Source organism: Sturnira hondurensis, unplaced genomic scaffold, assembly GCF_014824575.4.
Source record: "Sturnira hondurensis isolate 20B ecotype Veracruz unplaced genomic scaffold, ASM1482457v3 Scaffold0016284, whole genome shotgun sequence".
Lineage (NCBI taxonomy): Eukaryota > Metazoa > Chordata > Mammalia > Chiroptera > Phyllostomidae > Sturnira > Sturnira hondurensis.
The window spans coordinates 887,549-907,235 of record NW_028088915.1 but is presented as its reverse complement, the minus strand read 5'-3'; the positions used below and the strand labels follow the sequence as shown (position 1 = coordinate 907,235).

Sequence of the window (19,687 nt, the reverse complement as noted above, 5' to 3'; positions counted from 1 at the left end):
ATCTGTGCTCCCACATCCATTACATTATTACAATAGCCAAGATATGGAAATAACCTAAATGTCTTCTGACAGATGAATGGGTAAAGAAGATGTGGTATACATACCCAATGGAATATAATTCAGCTTTAATAAAAAGGGAAATCCTGCAATTGTGACAACATGAATGGATCTTGAGGGCTGTATGCTAAGTGAGAAAAACTTGTCACCAAAGAATCAATATGACAGTGGTAGCATTTATATATATGGAATCTAAGAGTCACACTCCCAGAAGTGGAGAGAGCCATGGTGGTTGCCAGCAGCTGTGAGAGAGGGTAATGGAGGTGTTTGTCTAAAGGTACAAAGTTTCAGTTACGCAAGATGAATAGTTCTGGAGATGTACAATATAGCCTAGCGCTTATAGCTAATGATGCTGCACTGTATGCAGAAAACTTGCTAAGAGAGTAGATTCTGTGTGTTCTTACCATAAGTAGAAAAAATGATAAAGCATGTGAGAGGAATCTTGGAGAGGTTTCCTCTTACGTGGATGTTCATGGCCTCGATGCTAGTGATTGAGGTTCCACTGGTGTATACATACTTATCCCCAAATCATGAAATTAAACAAAAAGTCTAGTGTTTTAGGAAATTTAAAATTATACTATACTGTATAGATCAGACATTTCAGTGAGTCATTTATTTCATACGCTTCTTTTTAAAGGACCAGCCAAACTGCTTTTAATATTTCGGTCTGGATTCCCTAAATTAAACGCCTCTTTTAAGAGCATATGTTATTTGTGGAGTCGAACACTTAAATTTTATTCTTTCTGCAGCTTTGTGGAAGGAACGGCCATGTGGAATAAAACATCCGAAACTATGCTGTTAAGACTGTGGGTCACGTTCTGGTTCAATTTCTTAGTGGGCGACATTAATCCAGTCACTGAGCCCTCCAAGGCTGGGAAGTCAGTCGCCACCGCAAGTGGGCGAACGCGCTCACGCCAGGCGAAGGGGCATAATCTGGCAAAGCTCCTGGCCCAGCGCTCCTCCCCGAACTGCTGGCTGGGGGCGGAGCGTGAGCCTGCTGCCTAGTCTCCCCGACGTCGCCATGGACCTGTCTCGCGCTGCCTTTCGCCTGGACGTTGTGCTGGGCCACCTCGGCCGCCCCTCGGCCGAGGCCGTAGTATCCTTTGGACTGAGCGGGGCTCGGGCTGGAAGGGTGGTGGCCTTCTGGGCGATCGTCGCGCCGGTTCTTCCTCGTTCTCTGTGCCCCGGGCCCAGCGATAGTCACAGCCCTTTCGGCCGCCCCGCGAGCGGACAGTTGAGGGGAGGGCGCATCCCCAGTCGTTGCTGCTAGCCTCAGTGGGCGATGTGGCGTCATTCCAGCAGCCGGCCCTTTTACGCCCTGGTGTCCCTGCTTGTCACCAAGGGGCCTGCTCTCAGAGGCCTGGTCATTTCTTGAACTGGGATGCGCGTGGAGGTTACCTCCACGTCCGCCCGGAAACCTAGAAACGTCACAGCGAAGTCCCCCGAGAGCAGGAGCTCCTCGTCCTGTGAGGAGCCATGGCAACCCGCGGGCAGTAGGGCCTCAGCGGAGAGTCCCGCTCGTCCTCTGCAGGGAGCCCGCCCTCCGGCCTGCGCCCTTAGCTCTTCTCTGGGGAACCCAGGGCTACGTCTCCTGCAAGGGGGGTCGGACAGCGGGATGGTTTACACTGTCTGCGGGGAAGGACCTGGTACCTTGGATCCACCTCCCGATTTGGCATCACAGGTGAATCCGGAGGCAATAGGTGCGCTGTGGTTTTGGGTCCAGAAAGATGTCGTCAATCAAATTGCTGTATAGAATTGTTCTTGCTGCTCAGATGAAGTGTCCTCTTTCAGAGCGCATTTTTGAAAGCTCCCTACAAAACTGGAATTGCTCACTAAACGACCTGATTAGCCTCTGTCTGCCTATATGTAGGATCCTACCATCTCATAAGATGTTTGGTTATACTAGCTGTTTCTTTTACTTTCACTGTTGCTCTTGCAGCTGAGTCCCATAAAGCAATGTATCAGACCTACCGTACATTTAAAATCCCGTCCATAGTCTGATGACGGGAACCCAGGGGATTACATAATCTCATTTTACAGGTGAGAAAACTGAGGCTAGGAGAAATTAAAACTCCGGACCAAGGTCATTTAATTAAAGCAATGGTTGTCTTAAGTGTGTTCCCTGGACCATCAACATCATGTGGAAGGTTGTTAGAAATGCAGACTTTCAAGCTCACAGACCTAGGGAATCAAGTTATGCGGGGATGGGTCCACTTTCTGTTTCTGACACAGTCTCGATTGAGAGAATCACCACTATATCGGGACTAGATATAACTGGAACTAGAATTAAGGTTCTTCATCCAATCTATTATACTTTTAAAATTTGATATCCCGATCCTGCTAGTTCTTGTTGTAATAGTGTCAAAGTCAGAGTGTAGTATTTTCATCTGTATTTCTTCTTCTCCTTTCCCTTCTTCCTCTTTGTCTTCTCCTTCTCCTCCTCTCCTTTGTCTTCTTCACTGGAATGCTGACATTCGAAATGTCCTAGCAACCACATTTTTCTGAAAATATTGGCAAAGGTCATTAATCTCTGTGCCACGTGGAAAACACACAGTAGTTCGTGTTCTGACTGGCCCTCCTTTCTTCGGTTATATAATTGTTCCCAGTTATATAAAGATAGTTAAAAATAACATGTTTATGAGTAGTAGCTATATCTTTAATCTAAACTAAAGATATGATGAAAAATGAAAAGCAAGAAAAATAGATGCTAAATCAATAATCTGTGGTTACTGAAAAAAAAAGAAAATTAGAACTACTAGTTCTTTAAAATGTTTAAATTTATTTTATATATATATATATATTTAAAGGTTTTATTTATTTATTTATCTTTAGAGGGGAAGGAGAGGGAGAGAAACATCAATGTATGGTTGCCTTTCATGCGTCCCCTGCTGGGAGTTGGCCTGCAGGGAACTGGCTTGCAACCCAGGCATGTGCCCTGACTGGGAATCGAACCGCGATCCTCTGGTTCGCAGGCCCGCGCTCAATCCACTGAGCTACACCAGCCAGGGCTAAAATGTTTAAATTTATATTCAGCTGTGTAGATCATACTTTTCTTGGCACCATCATTTATTTTATAGATTATTTTGAAATGACCAGCCAAACTGTTTCTAATATTTTGGGCTAGACTCCAACTAAGTTAAACACCTCTGTCAAATAGCACGTGTTTCTCCTTACTTCTAGAATTGAAACTTTTCATTTTTATTTGTTCAGCAGCATGGTGGAAGGAATAGTCTCATGGAATAAAATAGATGGAAGCTATGAAGTAAAGAGTGTGAGTTGTTGCATTCACCAACCGCGAGAACAAATGTCAGAGACTTTCAGGGTTCCAAAGACGTTACTTTATTGGCCAAGTTTAACCTGCGCAGGGGCGAACTCTCCAAAGTGTCTGGAGACACGGCGCCCGCAAGGGCTGCAAATGAGAGTTGTGCCAAACGCTTACAGGCTTAGGGTTTTATGGAGGCGCGCAAGCAAGCTGGATACAGAAGCAGATGTAGCGGTTAGCGGTTGGCTCAGGGGCACAATAGGGTTACTGATTATTGGTGAGTTAACTCATGCACTGGCTCGTGCTCCTTCACTTGATTGGTCAGTTGAGCTTGTGCACAGGGGTAAAATTTTCCTCCCTAGTAACTGTCCAGATGGCTATCTGCTTGACTAACCTTGTTGCTCTTACACCACATCCTGGAACACACCCTGCTCTTCGCGTGTGTCCCAGAGCCTCTTGGCGTTAGTTAGTAAAACACCTTTTGCTTCCTTACAGCTATGTTCTGGCTAGCTCCCCTTTGCCTTCAACAGAGTCAAGTCTTGGCTCAGCCATGTTCTGTGGGATGACCTTGGATCAGTTACTGAGCCCTCCAAACCTGGTTTCCTTCTCTGAGTGGCAGGACCCATAACAAAGCTCTTGGGCTTCCAGCCACTTCCTTAGGCAACTGTGGGAATGAAATGAAGTGATGTAAGCAGCAGTGTATACCCGTCCTAGCTTATGTGTGTAACCAGCTTGCTTGATATCCGTTAGGACCAGTCTTCCCTATGACAGTCAGTCTTGGGCAGACTGTCGTTTCTAGAAAAGATTGATTTCTAAATTTTTATTTGCCTTAACTCACATCCTAGATAGCTCACCCCACTTCAGGGGCTCTCCCTCTTGCCAGTTCTGATCCTCAACAATTCCAGTAAGTAGATCTAATTTTAATTTTTTACCATACAATGTATATAGTTTTTTCTAGTGGTAACTAGGATATAAAACACTAGGATGAATATATATATATATATATATATATATATATGATATATTACATTGTCTGGTAAGAATTTATTATGCAATTTATTATTATTTATTATTTATTATTTATTTCCAGGACTTGTAATTAGAACAATTGTGGAAAATTTTGAAGATCCTGACTTTAATTTTCTATTTTTATTATAAAATTGAGAAAGGAGGAAAAATATCAGAAAGGGTGCAATCTGGCTTTTAAAATTCAGGCATGGTATATCATATTTAAATTCACCTGTCATGTGGTCATAGGATATATTAGCTAGCATCTTTGGTTTATCTTAAATCACCATTGAAGAGGAAGACTTTTGAGCTCCATGCAATATTCATACACAGCCACAATTCCAGCTAGAGGAACAGACTGAGTGATTTGAGTTTGTGTGTGTGCTGTACAGTTCATTTAAATTTTGTTACTTCAATTTCTTTGGAGAATATGTAAACTAGACAATTAAAAATATGAAATGTACTGAATTTGTTGCTGATCTGCAAAACCATACCTATTCATTACACACAAAAAATTTAAATCAGAGAAATGGCCTTGGCTTGTGTGACTCAGTGGATTGAGTGCCAGCCTGTGAATCCAAAGGTCATTGGTTGGATTCCCAGTCAGGACACTTGCCTGGGCTGCAGTCCAGGTCCCCCAGGTGGAGGCATGTGAGAGGCAACGGATCGATATATCTCTTGCACATTGATGTTTCTCTCCTTTTCTTTCTCCCTCCCATCCCCACTCTCTAAAAACAAAATAATAAAATCTTTTTTAAAAAAATCAGATAAATAGAAGGACTCTTTAAAAGTTCATACATAATTTCATTACATAAAAGCAGTCACCATTACAATTTTTTTGCACTTCTTTGCAGTCTTTTCACAAATAGTGTCTTAGTTTTATAAATTGTCATATTTTATCGTAATAAGCATTGTGATACACTTTTAATTCCTGAGTCATATTCCATTGAGTGGAGGTGATATAGTTGATTATTCTTCCATTTCTTGGAGACAGCAGGTAATGCTTTGGATTTAAAGCTTTAAATTTTTCTTTCAGATTATTTCCTTAAAGTTTTTGAAATAGAAATGCTGAGTGGAGGAATATCACCATTTCTTGGGTCTTGATACATGTTATTAGCATGTGATTTTTAAATTGGACTTATCTGAGATTTATTTTCTCCTTTAGGTATACCCTGGATAATAATGTTCTAAGCCTAGAACAGAGAAAGTTTTACGAAGAAAATGGGTTTATTGTCATTAAAAATTTGGTGTCTGATGCTGATATTGAACGCTTTAGGTATAGTAACTATTTGTTGTTTTACAGAAATACATGTTACGACTGTGATGGGAATATAGTAAGATTAGCTTGTGCATGTTCAGACATTATTTAGCGATTCAGTTCCTTAGAAAGTGGTCAGGAACATGGACTCTGGGGCCCAACTGGCTGGCTTTAGTCTTAGCCCCACCACTTAATGTTGTGTGTCCTAGGACATTTTTTACTTAACCTTTCCATGTGTCTGCGCCCAAGCCTGTTAATTGGGGATACTAATGGTACTTAGGTTCTAGAGTTATCGTTAGGGTTAAATAAGGTAAACATATTGGGAGAAGATTTTGTACAAGGCCTGGCACAGCGTAAGTGCTACAGGAATGTTTGCTATTATTCTTCAGATATAACCAAATCACATACATTTCCCCAAATGGTCTGCTCGCAGTTAGAAGGTGGAGACTTCTGAGTTGGCCATGATCTCCTCCTTTCCATCAGAATTATTCAGCCTGGGGCTGGAGGCCATTGTAGTGCAGAGATCCCCTTCCCAAAATCTGTAAATCTTTCCCAGAATGGGGCCAGGCACGTGCTTGGAGACAGCAGTAATGACATCATTTGCCAATTTAATTTTCTAGGAATGAGTTTGAAAGAATCTGCAAACAGGAGGTAAAACCACTTGGATTAAAGATAATGAAAGATGTGACCATTGCAACATCAGAATATCCTATAAGTGAAAAAGCAGTTTCCAAGGTCCAGCATTTCCAAGAAGATGAGGAACTCTTCAGATACTGCACTCTCCCTGAGGTTCAAGACCTTCTTGCATTTTTTTTTCTCTAAGCTAATAGCCCATCTGCATGCTTGCCTCTGAAGTCTGTTCTTTTTACTTTACCTAGCATGTGTCTGCTGTGGCCTAGAGCAGTGGTTCTCAATGGGAGATGGTATTTGCTGTGTCTTGCAATATGGTTGGTTGGCATACATGGACAAAGAGGGATGGTGTGTTACTGACTTCTAAGGCGTAGAGGCCAGGGATGTTGCTAATGGGGCCCAGGGATCCTATAATACACAGAATAGCCCCCTCCCCCAAACAAATGATTATTCAGCCTCAAATGTCAGTAGTGTCCAATTCGAGAAACCCTACTCTGAGTTTGCTAATTGTCTTTGGTTGAGAAGGGCAGGAATTCTGTGTTAAAGATAGAGTCTTTCTTACACTCAGTGTAGGCGTAACAAAGGGGTGAGAATGCTGAGGCTATTCACTGAAAATCCATTTATTTTTAAAATATATTTTATTGATTATGCCATTACAGTTGTCCCATTTCCCTTCCTTCATTTCCTTCCACCCTGCACAACCCCTCACCCCATTCCCCCCCTTTAGTTCATGTCCATTTGTCACAAGTTCTTTAGCTTCTATATTTCCCACACTACTCTTGCCCTCCCCCTGTCTATTTTCTACCTACTGTCTATGCTACTTATTCTCTGTACCTTCTCCCCTCTTCTCTTCCTCCCACTCCCCTATTGCTAATCCTCCATGTGATCTCCATTTCAATGGTTCTGCTCCTGATCTAGCTGTCCTCTTGGTTTGCTTTTGTTCTAGGTGTGGTTGTTAATAACTGTGAGTTTGCTGTCCTTTCACTGTTCATATTTTTATCTTCTTTTTCTTAGTTAAGTCCCTTTAACATTTCATATAATAAGGGCTTGGTGATGATGAACTCCTTGAACTTGACCTTATCTGAGAAGCACTTTATCTGCCCTTCCATTCTAAATGAAAGCTTTGCTGGAGAGAGCAATCTTGGCTGTAGGTCTTTGGATTTCATGACATGGAATACTTCTTTCCAGCCCCTTCTTGCCTGTAAGGTCTCTTTTGAGAAATCCGCTGACAGTCTGATGGGAACTCCTTTGTAGGTGACTGCCCCCTCTCTCTTGCTGCTTCTAGAATTCTCTCCTTCATTTTGATCTTGGTGAATGTAATTATAATGTGCCTTGGTGCATTCCTCCTTGATTCCACCTTCTTTGGGACTCTCTGAGCTTCCTGGATTTCCTGGAAGTCTATTTCCTTTGCCAGAATGGGGAAGTTCTCTTTTATTAGTTGTTCAAATAATGTTTCCACTTGTTGCTGTTCCTCTTCCCCTTCTGGTACCCCTATAATTCGGATGTTGGAATATTTAAAGATGTCCTGAAGGTTCCTAAGCCTCTCCTCATTTTTTAAAATTCTTGTTTCTTCATTCTTTTCAGTTTGGTCATTTTTTTCTTCCTTCTGGTTCACTCCATTAATTAATGTCCCAGTATTCTTTCCATCACTATTGGTTCCCTGTGCATTTGGTTCATTTCCCTGTGCATTTGCTTCATTTTTTCATCTAATTTGCAACTAAAATCAACCAGTTCTGTGAGCATCCTGATCACCAGTATTTTGAACTGTGCATCTGATAGGTTGGCTATCTCTTGGTGGCTTAGAAGTATTGGCTCTGGGGCTTTGAGCTGTTCTTCTTCTTGAGCCATAATGTTTTGGTCTGTTCATGCCTGTTATGTATGGGGGGCAGAGGCTTAGGTGTTCACCAGGGCAGGGCAACTCACGTCACTGGGTTGTGATGTTGTATGTGGGGGGTGGGGTCAGAGAGGTAGCAATGGCATTTGTTCTGCTCTCTCTCGGATTTCGGTTCCCTCTGCCGTTTCCCATGAGAACATTGGGCCCTTCTGGTGCTGGTTCCCAGGTGTGTGGGCTTGTGTAAGTTCTAGGACCCTGTGGGTGTCTCCAACGAACTCTAAATCCCTGAAAGTTTTTCCAATCGTTGCTTTTAGGCTTTAATTCCCTGTCACTGGGGTCCTGGATTGCACGGTCTGTCTCACTGCCCATTTTTTTTGCTTGGCTTATCTGCATGTGAATGTGTGACCACGGCCAGCCACCCCCTTGCACCCCAGTGGGTTTGCTGGTTTCCTCCCTGCGCCCAGGTCACCAACCACCACCTTTTCCTGCCGGGACCCCTCTCTGCTGGCCGCCAACTCCACCCCTCTTACGGGTCTGGATGAATGGTTCGTTGTTGTCAGACTTCCATACAGTTCAATTTTCTGTCTGTTCTGGTTGTGTTTTTGTTTCTAAATCTTTGTTGTCCTTAAATTTGGTTGTGTGAGGAGGCACAGTGTTTCCACCTACGCCTCCATCTTGGCCGGAAGTACAAATCCATTTATTTATTTTTTGTTTGTTTTATGAATCTGGTCAGCAGAGCTATGAGTTTGTTTTTAAATTTAAGCCAGTTTTTTTAAAAAAAATACAATTCTTTAGGTACCTATGGATCTACTCACACTTTAAAAACTACTGCACATTATTCCACTGCACACATACATTGTACCACCATTCATGAAGCATTCACTTAGACATTACATATAATACTTATTGGAAATTAAGTACTTATTAGACATTAAGTACAGTGCTTGGTTAAAGCACTGTTAGAGAATTTGACTCATGAAGAAAGACTGTACAGGTCTGTGATGCTCAGCCTCTTGCTTTGGTGACCTGAGGGGCAATGGCCCTTCTGGACCATCCATGTAGCTCAACCTCAAATTGTGTTATGGACATGGAAGCTGTGTGATAGGTCAAGGATGAAAAGCTCAAGATTAGAGACAACTTGTGGTAAATGAAGCATTACCAGAGTTTTTCCGATTTTCTGTGTCTCTAAAGTGTGAACCATGTATCTGGTGGTTCATGTAATGATTTTTAGGAGGTATGCAGTGTTTTCATTGTGTGTTGAAAAATAACCAGCACATCTAACCCATGATCTATTTGTGTGTTGAAAAATAACAAGCACGTCTAACCCGTGATTTCAAGAATGTTATTAATCAGAATAAGACCAAGTAAAAGAAGTTAAAGAAATTATTACCTAACTATAGTGGGAGAGTCTGCAAAGTACAGCAGAAACAATGAGGATGGCTCTTAAACGACTGAAGTTAGAAAATACTGGCCCAAGTGAAAAAGCAAACAGAAAATGGCAGCCTTTATTAAAAAAACAAATATCAGGACTGAGTCCTAGGATTTCTGTAACATTTGAAGTGTTTCATACATGTATTACCAATATTCCTTATACATAAGAGATCAAATAGTGAGAAAGCAGTAAAATGTGCTCCATTTCTTGGAGTCAGACAGAATTTGGAGTTACTCATGTAGCCAGCTTTGCTAACTTGGGCAACTTATAAGCTTCAGTCTTATTTGTGTGGGATGTTCATTTTAAAGGATTATTAATTAATGGGGACATTAATTTCCAGAGATGACCGTGAGGCTTAATTGGGCTCTGTATAAAGCTCCTGGCAGGCAGTAGGCATTCCGTGTTGAGTCTTTTCTGCTTTTCACCCCACCCAAGGAGGGTTAGGTGCTGGGGGCAGCACCCTGGCCGCTGGAGCTGTGACTAATTTGTCCCTCCCTGTCTTGTGCTCTCATTGCAGCTTATTCTTTATAGCGTGTATCAAAAATCACAATCGCCCATGTCATCGTTTGTTTAATACCACTCTTCCCACCAGACTATAATATGAACCCCATGGGCTGCTGTTCTTCTTCCCTCGGGGCCCCTCATGACAGCTACAGGTGTGCTGCATCCTCTTCACGGCCCCTTCCTGTTAACAGTCCCCGTGAGGGAAGAGGAAGCTGGCCTCTCGCTGGGCAACTGTCTTCCGCTTTGATTGAAAGGAGGGTGTACTTGTCCTTCCCAGTTGGTCTCTCATAGGAACTTCTATCTCTCTTGTATAAAAAGTGGTTGGGTTTCCAACAGGCTCTAAAAAGCCTGTCAGTTCAGAGTGTTGTAAATTCCCAGCGATTTCCAGTGCTAACTTTGTCATGTGTTGTGTGTAGTGTTGTGAAATACCAATTGTTTTTTTCAAACTATTGTCATCTCGGTTCTCATAAAGACAGTTGTACTTTGTGCCACTTGCCTGTGCATTTGAATTCTCACAAGCTTTTTTTCCCCTTTCCTTAGATTCTGAAATATGTGGAGTGCTTCACTGGACCCAATATTATGGCCCTGCATACCATGCTGATAAACAAACCTCCAGATTCTGGTAAAGGGCTCTCATTTGTTAAGGAGAAGGAAAAAAATGTTTACTTAAAATAGATAAAGTTGATGTTCTAACTATAGTCATGTGTATAAGTGCTAAACTTCTCATAAAGGAATATGTATATCATTATGTAAATCTTAACCAGTCAGTCTGGAATTCCCCAGTCAGGACTAGTGAGGTAACCTGCCTGATAGACCCATGCCCGGACCCTGAAGGAAGGTGACCTCGCCTGAAACAGTCCACTCTTTGCTAGTAGCTTCCTTGTCCCTCCACCTTCTGCCTACCAAAGCCTTTCATTTTGTATAGCTCCTCAAAACTCCTTTCTATCAGCATGCTGCCTGATTCATAAATCATATAATAAAGCCAATTAGATCTTTAATTTTACTCATTTGAATTTTGTTTTTTTACAGTGCTTTACCTCAAAATAGCTTACATCATGACAACATTAAAGAATAATAGTGATTTCAGATTATTAACTCTAGGGTTATTGCTGGACTTTCAGATGACTGGATTCTTAAAAATGCAGGGTAATAAACAACTGTTTGTATAACATAAGCTCCTGTTATTCAACACCTCTGTGCTTTGTTGACCATTCTCACCTACCACAGTGGAGACTCTGCCTTCCCAATCTGAAGACATGATTATTACAAATGAAAAACCATTTTTATAAGTTATATACTACAGTTGTTTGTAAAATTTCTTGTGCTTGCTGATATGTAGCTTCTAAAACCTCACTTCCCAAGAAACTGATTTGAAAGCTAGAACCCAGGAATGTCCAGTTTATTAACTAACCATCCTCAGAGACTCTCATGCAGAAGGCCATGCTGAGGAATTCTGCTATACCAGCAGTAGTAAGTTGGCCATTAGCAATTCTTTAATCCTTTCTACTTTTCCTTCCGCCTGATGGCCCGGAGAGGTTTATGTGACCGGCCTGCATCGCAACATCACCAAGTCTTTCTCTCTGGACGTCTTGCCTGGAGAGATCAGGTGGCCAGGGGAATCAGATTCAGGGAACAAAACTGGAGAAACATGTGAATGTGGATCATGGGATCTCTGATTCTATACAGTGCCATTATACACCAAGTGCTTCTATTTAGTTTGGTGGGGACACCTCTCAGAGGCCTTTTTATTCATTTAGTTAATCAGCTAAATTTTTTACACTAGCCATTTAGCAGACTATCAAGGGACCTCAAAGTTGACCACTCTCTTCAGTGTAATTAATGAAACTTTTAATTTTTATTTTAATTTTATTTTTGTTAATACTAGGCTCTATGCTTAAACCAGAGTTAGAAAGGAATAAAGCATGATAGAGTTGATGACATATGTATGACTTGCTAGAAAATAATGTGTATAAGTACTTGGCTACCAGAAACCCAGAAAAAAGTATAGAATCTGGAGTCCCTCTGTTGATTTGATATTTCAATTTGGTGCTTATCTCTCGAGGTTGATTTTCTAGGGTATTATTTCATTTGTTTGGTTTTTGCAGGGATAGATCATTTTTCTTCTGCTTTTTTCAGGCAAAGGAGAAGAATTCTGAGGCTTGAGCATCTTTTAACAGCAGGTTCTATTTCAGGCAAGAAGACGTCCCGCCACCCCCTGCACCAGGATCTGCACTATTTCCCCATCCGGCCCAGCAATAAGATTGTTTGTGCTTGGACGGCTATGGAGCACATTGACCGGAACAACGGCTGCTTGGTGGTGCTCCCAGGCACGCACAAATACACCCTGCAGCCACATGATTATCCCCAGTGGGAGGTAGGTCTGTGCAGCAGCTATGTCTTGACCAGAATCTTTTATTGTTTCCATTTCCCAGCAGTATGCATAAAGAGCTTTACCAGCAATATAGCATTTCCTTTCATAGCAAAACATTGGTCTAGGATTTAGAATTAGGACCAGGGAAAATTCAAGGATGTCAGATAAAATATTCATTCTTGCACTTTCAACAAAGGTTTGAAAGCCAGTCAACCTGGGGAACTTAGGTAGATGCTTTAAGTTCCAAGATTATAGAGCCTAATGCAAAGGTAAGACATAAACACTACAAAACCAGATGCCTATGACAAGTGTCGGCATATGCATGACACTTGCATATGTATGACTTATTAACAGGGACTGTTAACAGGAAGGGGCCGTGAAGAGGATGCAGCACACCTGTAGCTGTCATGAGGGGCCCCGAGGGAAGAAGAACAGCAGCCCATGGGGTTCATATTATAGTCTGGTGGGAAGAGTGGTATTAAACAAACGATGACATGGGCGATTGTGATTTTTGATACACGCTATAAAGAATAAGCTGCAATGAGAGCACAAGACAGGGAGGGACAAATTAGTCACAGCTCCAGCGGCCAGGGTGCTGCCCCCAGCACCTAACCCTCCTTGGGTGGGGTGAAAAGCAGAAAAGACTCAACACGGAATGCCTACTGCCTGCCAGGAGCTTTATACAGAGCCCAATTAAGCCTCATGGTCATCTCTGGAAATTAATGTCCCCATTAATTAATAATCCTTTAAAATGAACATCCCACACAAATAAGACTGAAGCTTATAAGTTGCCCAAGTTAGCAAAGCTGGCTACATGAGTAACTCCAAATTCTGTCTGACTCCAAGAAATGGAGCACATTTTACTGCTTTCTCACTATTTGATCTCTTATGTATAAGGAATATTGGTAATACATGTATGAAACACTTCAAATGTTACAGAAATCCTAGGACTCAGTCCTGATATTTGTTTTTTTAATAAAGGCTGCCATTTTCTGTTTGCTTTTTCACTTAGGCCAGTATTTTCTAACTTCAGTCGTTTAAGAGGGAAATAGGTCTTACACACTGACTGATGGCTCTCAGAGTGAAAAGGAGGGAGAGCTCCTCGCCTCCCCGCTGGAGAGATCAGCAGAGGCTTGGGGAGGACAGCACAGTATTCTATCGCATGGCCACTCCACAGTTTAATTCAACTGTGGATGCTGGAGGACTGTTAAACACTCTTGAGCTCCAGAGTAATGAGAATAAACTGGCTCTTCAAGAATGATAATCTTGAGGTGTGTCACAGTATGTGTTGGAGGTGTAGGAATCCAGGGGCAGGGAAACCAGAGTTTTAGCTCTAAGGCAAATAATATCTCAAAACCCCATAATGATGGTCAGAATGGAAAAGGCACTGTTTTTAAGGCAGGAAGAGTGTCTGTGGTTCTGTAGGAGGTAACGAGAATGTGGCCTCAAGGACTTCTATCTCAGAATTCATGCGCTGATGATTAGTGCTAAGTAAAAAATTTGAGTCTGGATTCTGATAAAAAATCTGAAATTATGAGGTTTGTCAATTAAGCTAAGGTTTGGGAAAGGTTTGGTGCAAGCAAAAGGGAGTGTGTTGGAGAGCTGCAGGATCATGTTGAACCTGTGGAAGGCTGACTAGCTCTGGATGTTTTTGCTGCGTGGGAAGAGTTGGGACACGTGGCATGGGCGGTTGAACGCTGACTGTGTCTGGTCTCTTCCATCCTCTGCTCAGATTTGAATCTGAGTGGCTGAAATGGAAAGTCAGATTGTCTCAGCTTGGGCTACATATCCACCATGGCCAGGAGAAAAGTGCACTGGGTCGAAGTCCTAACGCAGTCCAGTAGGGAAGCAGTCAGCCTCAAAAGGAGTTTGGAATCGTCTTAGAAAGGTGAATGGGATGCTGCCCTGCCTCTACTCTAGAACCACCCCTTCCCCGGACCCCCTCATAAAAAGCTTGTAAACTTTAAATCATTTTCACTGTAGTTTTCAACAAACACATAACCATTACCTAAAACAATAACTAACTTTGGAAAGTTATAAACAATGTTTTAATGTACTATCCTTCTTTCTTTACTCCAGGCATGACATGAATGGTTTCTGAGCTCAGAAAAATTAAGTATTTTCTCTCCCCTAGGGACAGTAGCTTCTCAGGGATAGTCATGAGTAATAGATGAGTGATTTACGCAAAAGTCCCATGCTGGGAAAGAGTGATCAGAGATTTGGGCTAGAAAGGGGTTCTGTTAACTGAAAAATGCAAAGCTGATCTAGGGCTTCATTTATTATTCAGTTTTCACCTGAAAAAAACAAAACAAAAACCGTGATTTTAATGTTAACACATGACTTTTTTAAAAACCAGATGTCTGAGAAGATTTTGTATACTTTCATTTTTTAAAGAATTGACTTTATTTATCCCCTCATGCAAGAACTTAGAGGACTTTTGCTCTTCCTGGTAAACCATAAAGTTTGTAGTTACTGGCTTCCTCAAATATAGACTTTACTTCTCTTGTGTGTTCCAGGGGGGAGTTAACATGATGTTCTATGGGATCCAGGACTGTGACAAAAACAATGCTCGTGTGCACCTTGTGATGGAGAAGGGAGACACTGTTTTCTTTCATCCTTTGCTCATCCATGGATCTGGTCGGAACAAAACTCAAGGATTCCGGAAGGTATGCATTAATATCACCACACTTTCCAAAGATGAATGGTTAAACACAAAAATGTCAAGATATATTGAAATTTAAAAGATTTGTTACTTTAAACCAGACACTGGTCCAGTTACTTACTAGGAAATATACTTGCCTACCTCATATCAGTAAGAAGCCAGGTGACCTCAGGATTCCAACCCTGTTGATATCAAGTCCTGATCATTTATGATTTCCTTCAGAGTGAGAGTTTCCTTAGTAGCTGACAGCCTATGCTTCAGAGGCAAAAACCATGGGTAACAAACTAAAATAATAAAATTTGGAATGCCTATAGTTCAGAGGAACCATGTAAGAAGACGGCTTATATCATCACTATTAAGAAAAATATTATTGATCTGAAAGAAATGTTCTGAATTGGCTGCCCAGAAATCAGGTATTGCAGACAGCCATGTTTTTCACTCCTCAGTCTTAGAGTATTTTAAATGATATGATCTTATTGTTCACACTAAAAACTGACAAGTTTCTCATAAATTCCCAGATTTCTTTTTTGTCTAAAATTCAGCACATCTGGTAGTATTGTGGACTTGAATTTTTCCCATGATAATGTGACTGTCAATACTAAATATCGGATATTGGCAGTTTGGGGGGTGCTGAATGAGGCCGTTCATTTGGTACAGCAATGCCTCTGTCTCCCTGGGGCCAAGGTTGAGTTACCAGATAGCATCTGTCCTTCATTCACATTTCCACCAGGCTCAACAGGGCCAGGATGGGGGTGAGGTGAGAAGCCGTTCTCCTCAGGGACAAAATGTAAGGTTTGGGGGAACGACTAAAAAACGAAAAATTCCACTTGAATAATATTCTTTACCATAATATTTTTAAAAATCAAAATTATTGCAAAACAATTTGTGATAAGCACAATGCCAACATTTTCAAAAAAATCAAGATCGAGCTCTTCACTAGCACAACCCTCAGCATTGTGCAAAGGAGAGTATAGACACCACAATACAAATAAGGAGAATTTTAATATACTGACTTTCCAATTTTTCAGTATTTTTTGAACAACTTTAATGTTTGGAAAAACATTAATCATTAAAAAACATATAAGTGCATATATGAAGGATTCACATTTCCCCTCTTGTCTCGGGCTCCAGGCAGCTCAGCCTGGCACTGGGGCTCACGTGGGAAGTGGAGTCTGAGGCCCCACAGCCTAAAAACGTGATGGTTTGGGCAAAGTTAGATGTCTTTTTGACAGGCAGGTGTGCTCACTTTCAATAACTAACCTGTGACTGGGAAGGTAGTTTTAACTACTGCCTTGCAGCAGATTTATTTGTAACTTTTCCAACAATGGGAAGAGCCAAGTAACTTCTGACTTGCCTTCATAAGGAAACAAAATGGGTTTCTTACGGGAATGCTATCAGACTTTAAATGTCCTTTGGATTCAAGAGGGGTGTGTATGTGTGTATCATTTTCCTTCAACATGTTCTTTTTTTTTCATAATCTCTGGCCATTGAAATAACAAACTTGATTGAGTAATTTCTGTGACTAAGGAGATGATGAAAAACCCTGGAATACATTTCTTCTTAGCACTTGGGGCTCTCCATTCCTTAGAAAAATCAAATGTTAGAAAAATTAAAGACGTCTTACTTATGTAATTATGTACGCTGCCTCATAGATACCTTTTTTGAAAATAAATATCACAGCTAGTTAAAACCCTCTTGTAATTTCTCAAGTAGCTTTTAGCTGGGAGTCAGGGGAAGGGGAGGGGAAGCTACTAAGCCAGAAAGGGACTTATTTAAGACTCGTTGGAACAGCTTTCAATCTAGAAATCAGAAGCTGAGTGAAATAACTAACTTTCTAAATGAAACCTTGCTTGGTTGCTGGTGTTAATTAATTGGTTCACTTCGCCAGGCAATTTCCTGCCATTATGCCAGTGCTGACAGCTACTACATCGATGTGAAGGGCACTAGTCAAGAAAACATTGAGAAGGAAATAATGATGGTATTAAAAAACATGAATGGCCTGGAAGATCTCTCTCTGCAGGTATGTGTATGAAATGACAAGGTAAAGATCTGAGGTTTTTTTTCTTTAGATGCTTAATTATTCTTGTACGTGATTTAATTTGAAAGTATAAAGTGCTTGGGTTGAGAGCTCATTGCAGAAATGTGGCTGAGACCCACTAGGCATGACCATGGATTTCAGTTTCTACTTGTTTCCCTGGTGTGGGGGGCTTAGAACATGCTGGCTTTTTTGGGCTGTCCCAGGATATGCAGCCTCCCTCGTTCTAGAAAGGAGAGGTAGGGAAGGCAATAGAAACCAGTTTTAGAGGACAGAAAATGAAGAACAAAAGGCGACCTTCTGAATGCACATGAAGAAATTTGAAGGTTTGGACTATCAATTATACTCCTTTATTTGTACAGAATAGAATATTTATGCCTTGGGAATCCAATTAGACTCCCAGGAAGCAATTCTCGGGCAACTTTGAGTCCCTTTACACCTGAATTTAATGAGAGGCACATCTTGCATGTAGCAGAGATTGAAGATCACTAATGCCTATCAATAAGAGGCGTGAGACAATATTTTATATGCCTTTCTAATTTATACACATCATTTGTAAATTATTTGTTTTTAATTAGTGAATATTCAATCCTGTTGAGGATCAATGAAAAAATTATCAGTCAAGGCAAACACATAAACATATTTGCTTTGTAAACTATGCACATTTTAGCATTTGAACAAGGAGCTGGCCCTATTTTTAAAATTTACATTTGATAATCATAAACGTGTGCATTTCCCGCGGGGGTGACATGAGCCCCACACGGACTGCACACAGTGGTAATTGGGCCTCTAATTCTTCAAAGAGCACTGCACACCAATGACAGGCTACCAGTCTTGGGAATCACTTTCTGAATACCTTCCCTGCTCAAGAATCTTACTTCATTCTTTACCCCTCTCTCTCCCTTAGAAGCTGTGAATGTGCCCCATATCTGAAAATGCTCTGATTTCACATTTGCAGACCCTAGGAAGTACTGTCCTCTCCCTTTGTCCAGTACTTAAATGCCTTACAAAGGCAACATAGTTCGGCAACTGGGGCTTCCATCCAACACCGTGACAGAAAAAAAGCTATACATTAAGTTCGAGGTTTGTCAATATTGTACTAAGTGAATTACCTCCTGTGCTTATTTTAATTACTCTCTTAGTTATAGTTTATCAGCTTTACTTAACAATACAAACTTCTGCTCTATAGCTCTTCGTAAGGTACAAACAAAAGCACTTTCGTATTCCCTTCCTATTTCTTCACCAGAATCCAATGGAGTAGTCATTATAGCTACATGCTTCTATTTTTTTCAGTCTTCACCTGAGGATATGTTTATTGATTTTAGAGAGAGAAGAAGGGAGAGAGAGAAACATTGATGTGAGAGAGAAACATCGATTGGCTACCTTCCATCCACTCCCTGACTGGTGTGTGGGATGATGCTCCAACCCACTGAGCCACTTGGCCAGGGCTGTGGCTCCACCCTCTTAACGAGAAAATAGAGTCCAAGAGGTTCATCTGTTATGTGACAGCGGTAGACTTCAGAGTCAGGTCCAATTCCAAAATCGTTCTTCCCATCATGTCTTGCTGGTTGCTTAAAAAAAAAAAACGAATAAGAACTAAATTATAAAGTCTGAATTGTTTAATTAAGAACAAAGAAAAGAACAAATCAACCATTAACCTGTAGCATCGTTTTCATGATTATGATCTAATCAGGAGTAGATCACTGAGAATGAGTCAGGCAGACAACTGAAAGGAAGACAGGAAGGTGGAGGTGAACTGTGCTGTGACCAAGCACAGCACTCGGCCCGTTAGGGCACCTGCAGTCAGCAAGAGTACCCAACACAGCAGGGCTGACAGTCTGGGGCTCCCTGTCTTAGATGGTTTAACATGATATTAGGTGCCAGCCAGTAAATTAATTGGAGTCTCAGAATATGGTTTATTTTCTAACTGATACAACTTTACTGTGGAGGCTTTTTCCCTTTATTTAACTATTTGTAGATGCTAGAAATTTACTTTCTTTTATAGTGAAGAGGCAAATTGAAGAGTCCATAAACTAATTTTGTTTGGCATTATTTCCAGGATTTTTGGAGACTTCAAGCACGGCTTGTGAAAGGAGAAAGAATCAACCTTTGAAACAGCCCTTTGCTATAACTCTTTTAAAAGAAATCGAAATTAAACAAGGTGTCTAAGGAAAATATTTTCTTAATGAGGTGATGACATAATCTTTTCTATCACTTGTTAACAAAGTCAAAATGCATGTATCAGGTACTTAATTGCATGTGGGTAATTTTGTAGTGCAATGGTGTTGCTTTGATTAATATAAAATCAGGAAAAGTGAAATATTGCCATTTTAAGGAAAATAAAGTTAGGTTTGCAACGAAATAGATGAGATTGCTGTATAATTTGTGTGTTAGACCTGTTTATTTCATTCAGTTAGCTCTTTACCCACGCAGAAATGAAGGTTTTGAAACTCAGGGTGTGTTGAGTTTTGTATCCCTCTTCTGGGAAACACACAACCTACTTACTTCATGTCATGAGCGACTTCTTTCAAATACGGAACAAGGTGTAACACAGGCACATTTACTGAAGGGCAGGAGAAGTGCAGCATGGAGTGAAAACGAGGGTGGATACTCATACCCTGACTCGGGATTTTT

At 41.1% G+C, this 19,687-nt stretch overlaps 1 protein-coding gene across 1 annotated transcript; it reads left to right on the top strand.

Moving 5' to 3' along the window:
- Positions 1 to 1,044: 1,044 nt before the first annotated feature.
- PHYH (phytanoyl-CoA 2-hydroxylase) lies at positions 1,045 to 19,392 on the top strand. The gene is made up of 9 exons (XM_037065924.1): positions 1,045 to 1,153; positions 4,165 to 4,223; positions 5,493 to 5,603; positions 6,206 to 6,374; positions 10,526 to 10,607; positions 12,178 to 12,359; positions 14,873 to 15,022; positions 16,907 to 17,038; positions 19,113 to 19,392. Exons 1-9 carry the CDS (start codon positions 1,079 to 1,081, stop codon positions 19,164 to 19,166), a joined length of 1,014 nt encoding a protein of 337 aa, XP_036921819.1. The 5' UTR covers positions 1,045 to 1,078; the 3' UTR covers positions 19,167 to 19,392.
- The last annotated feature ends 295 nt before the right edge of the window (positions 19,393 to 19,687 follow it).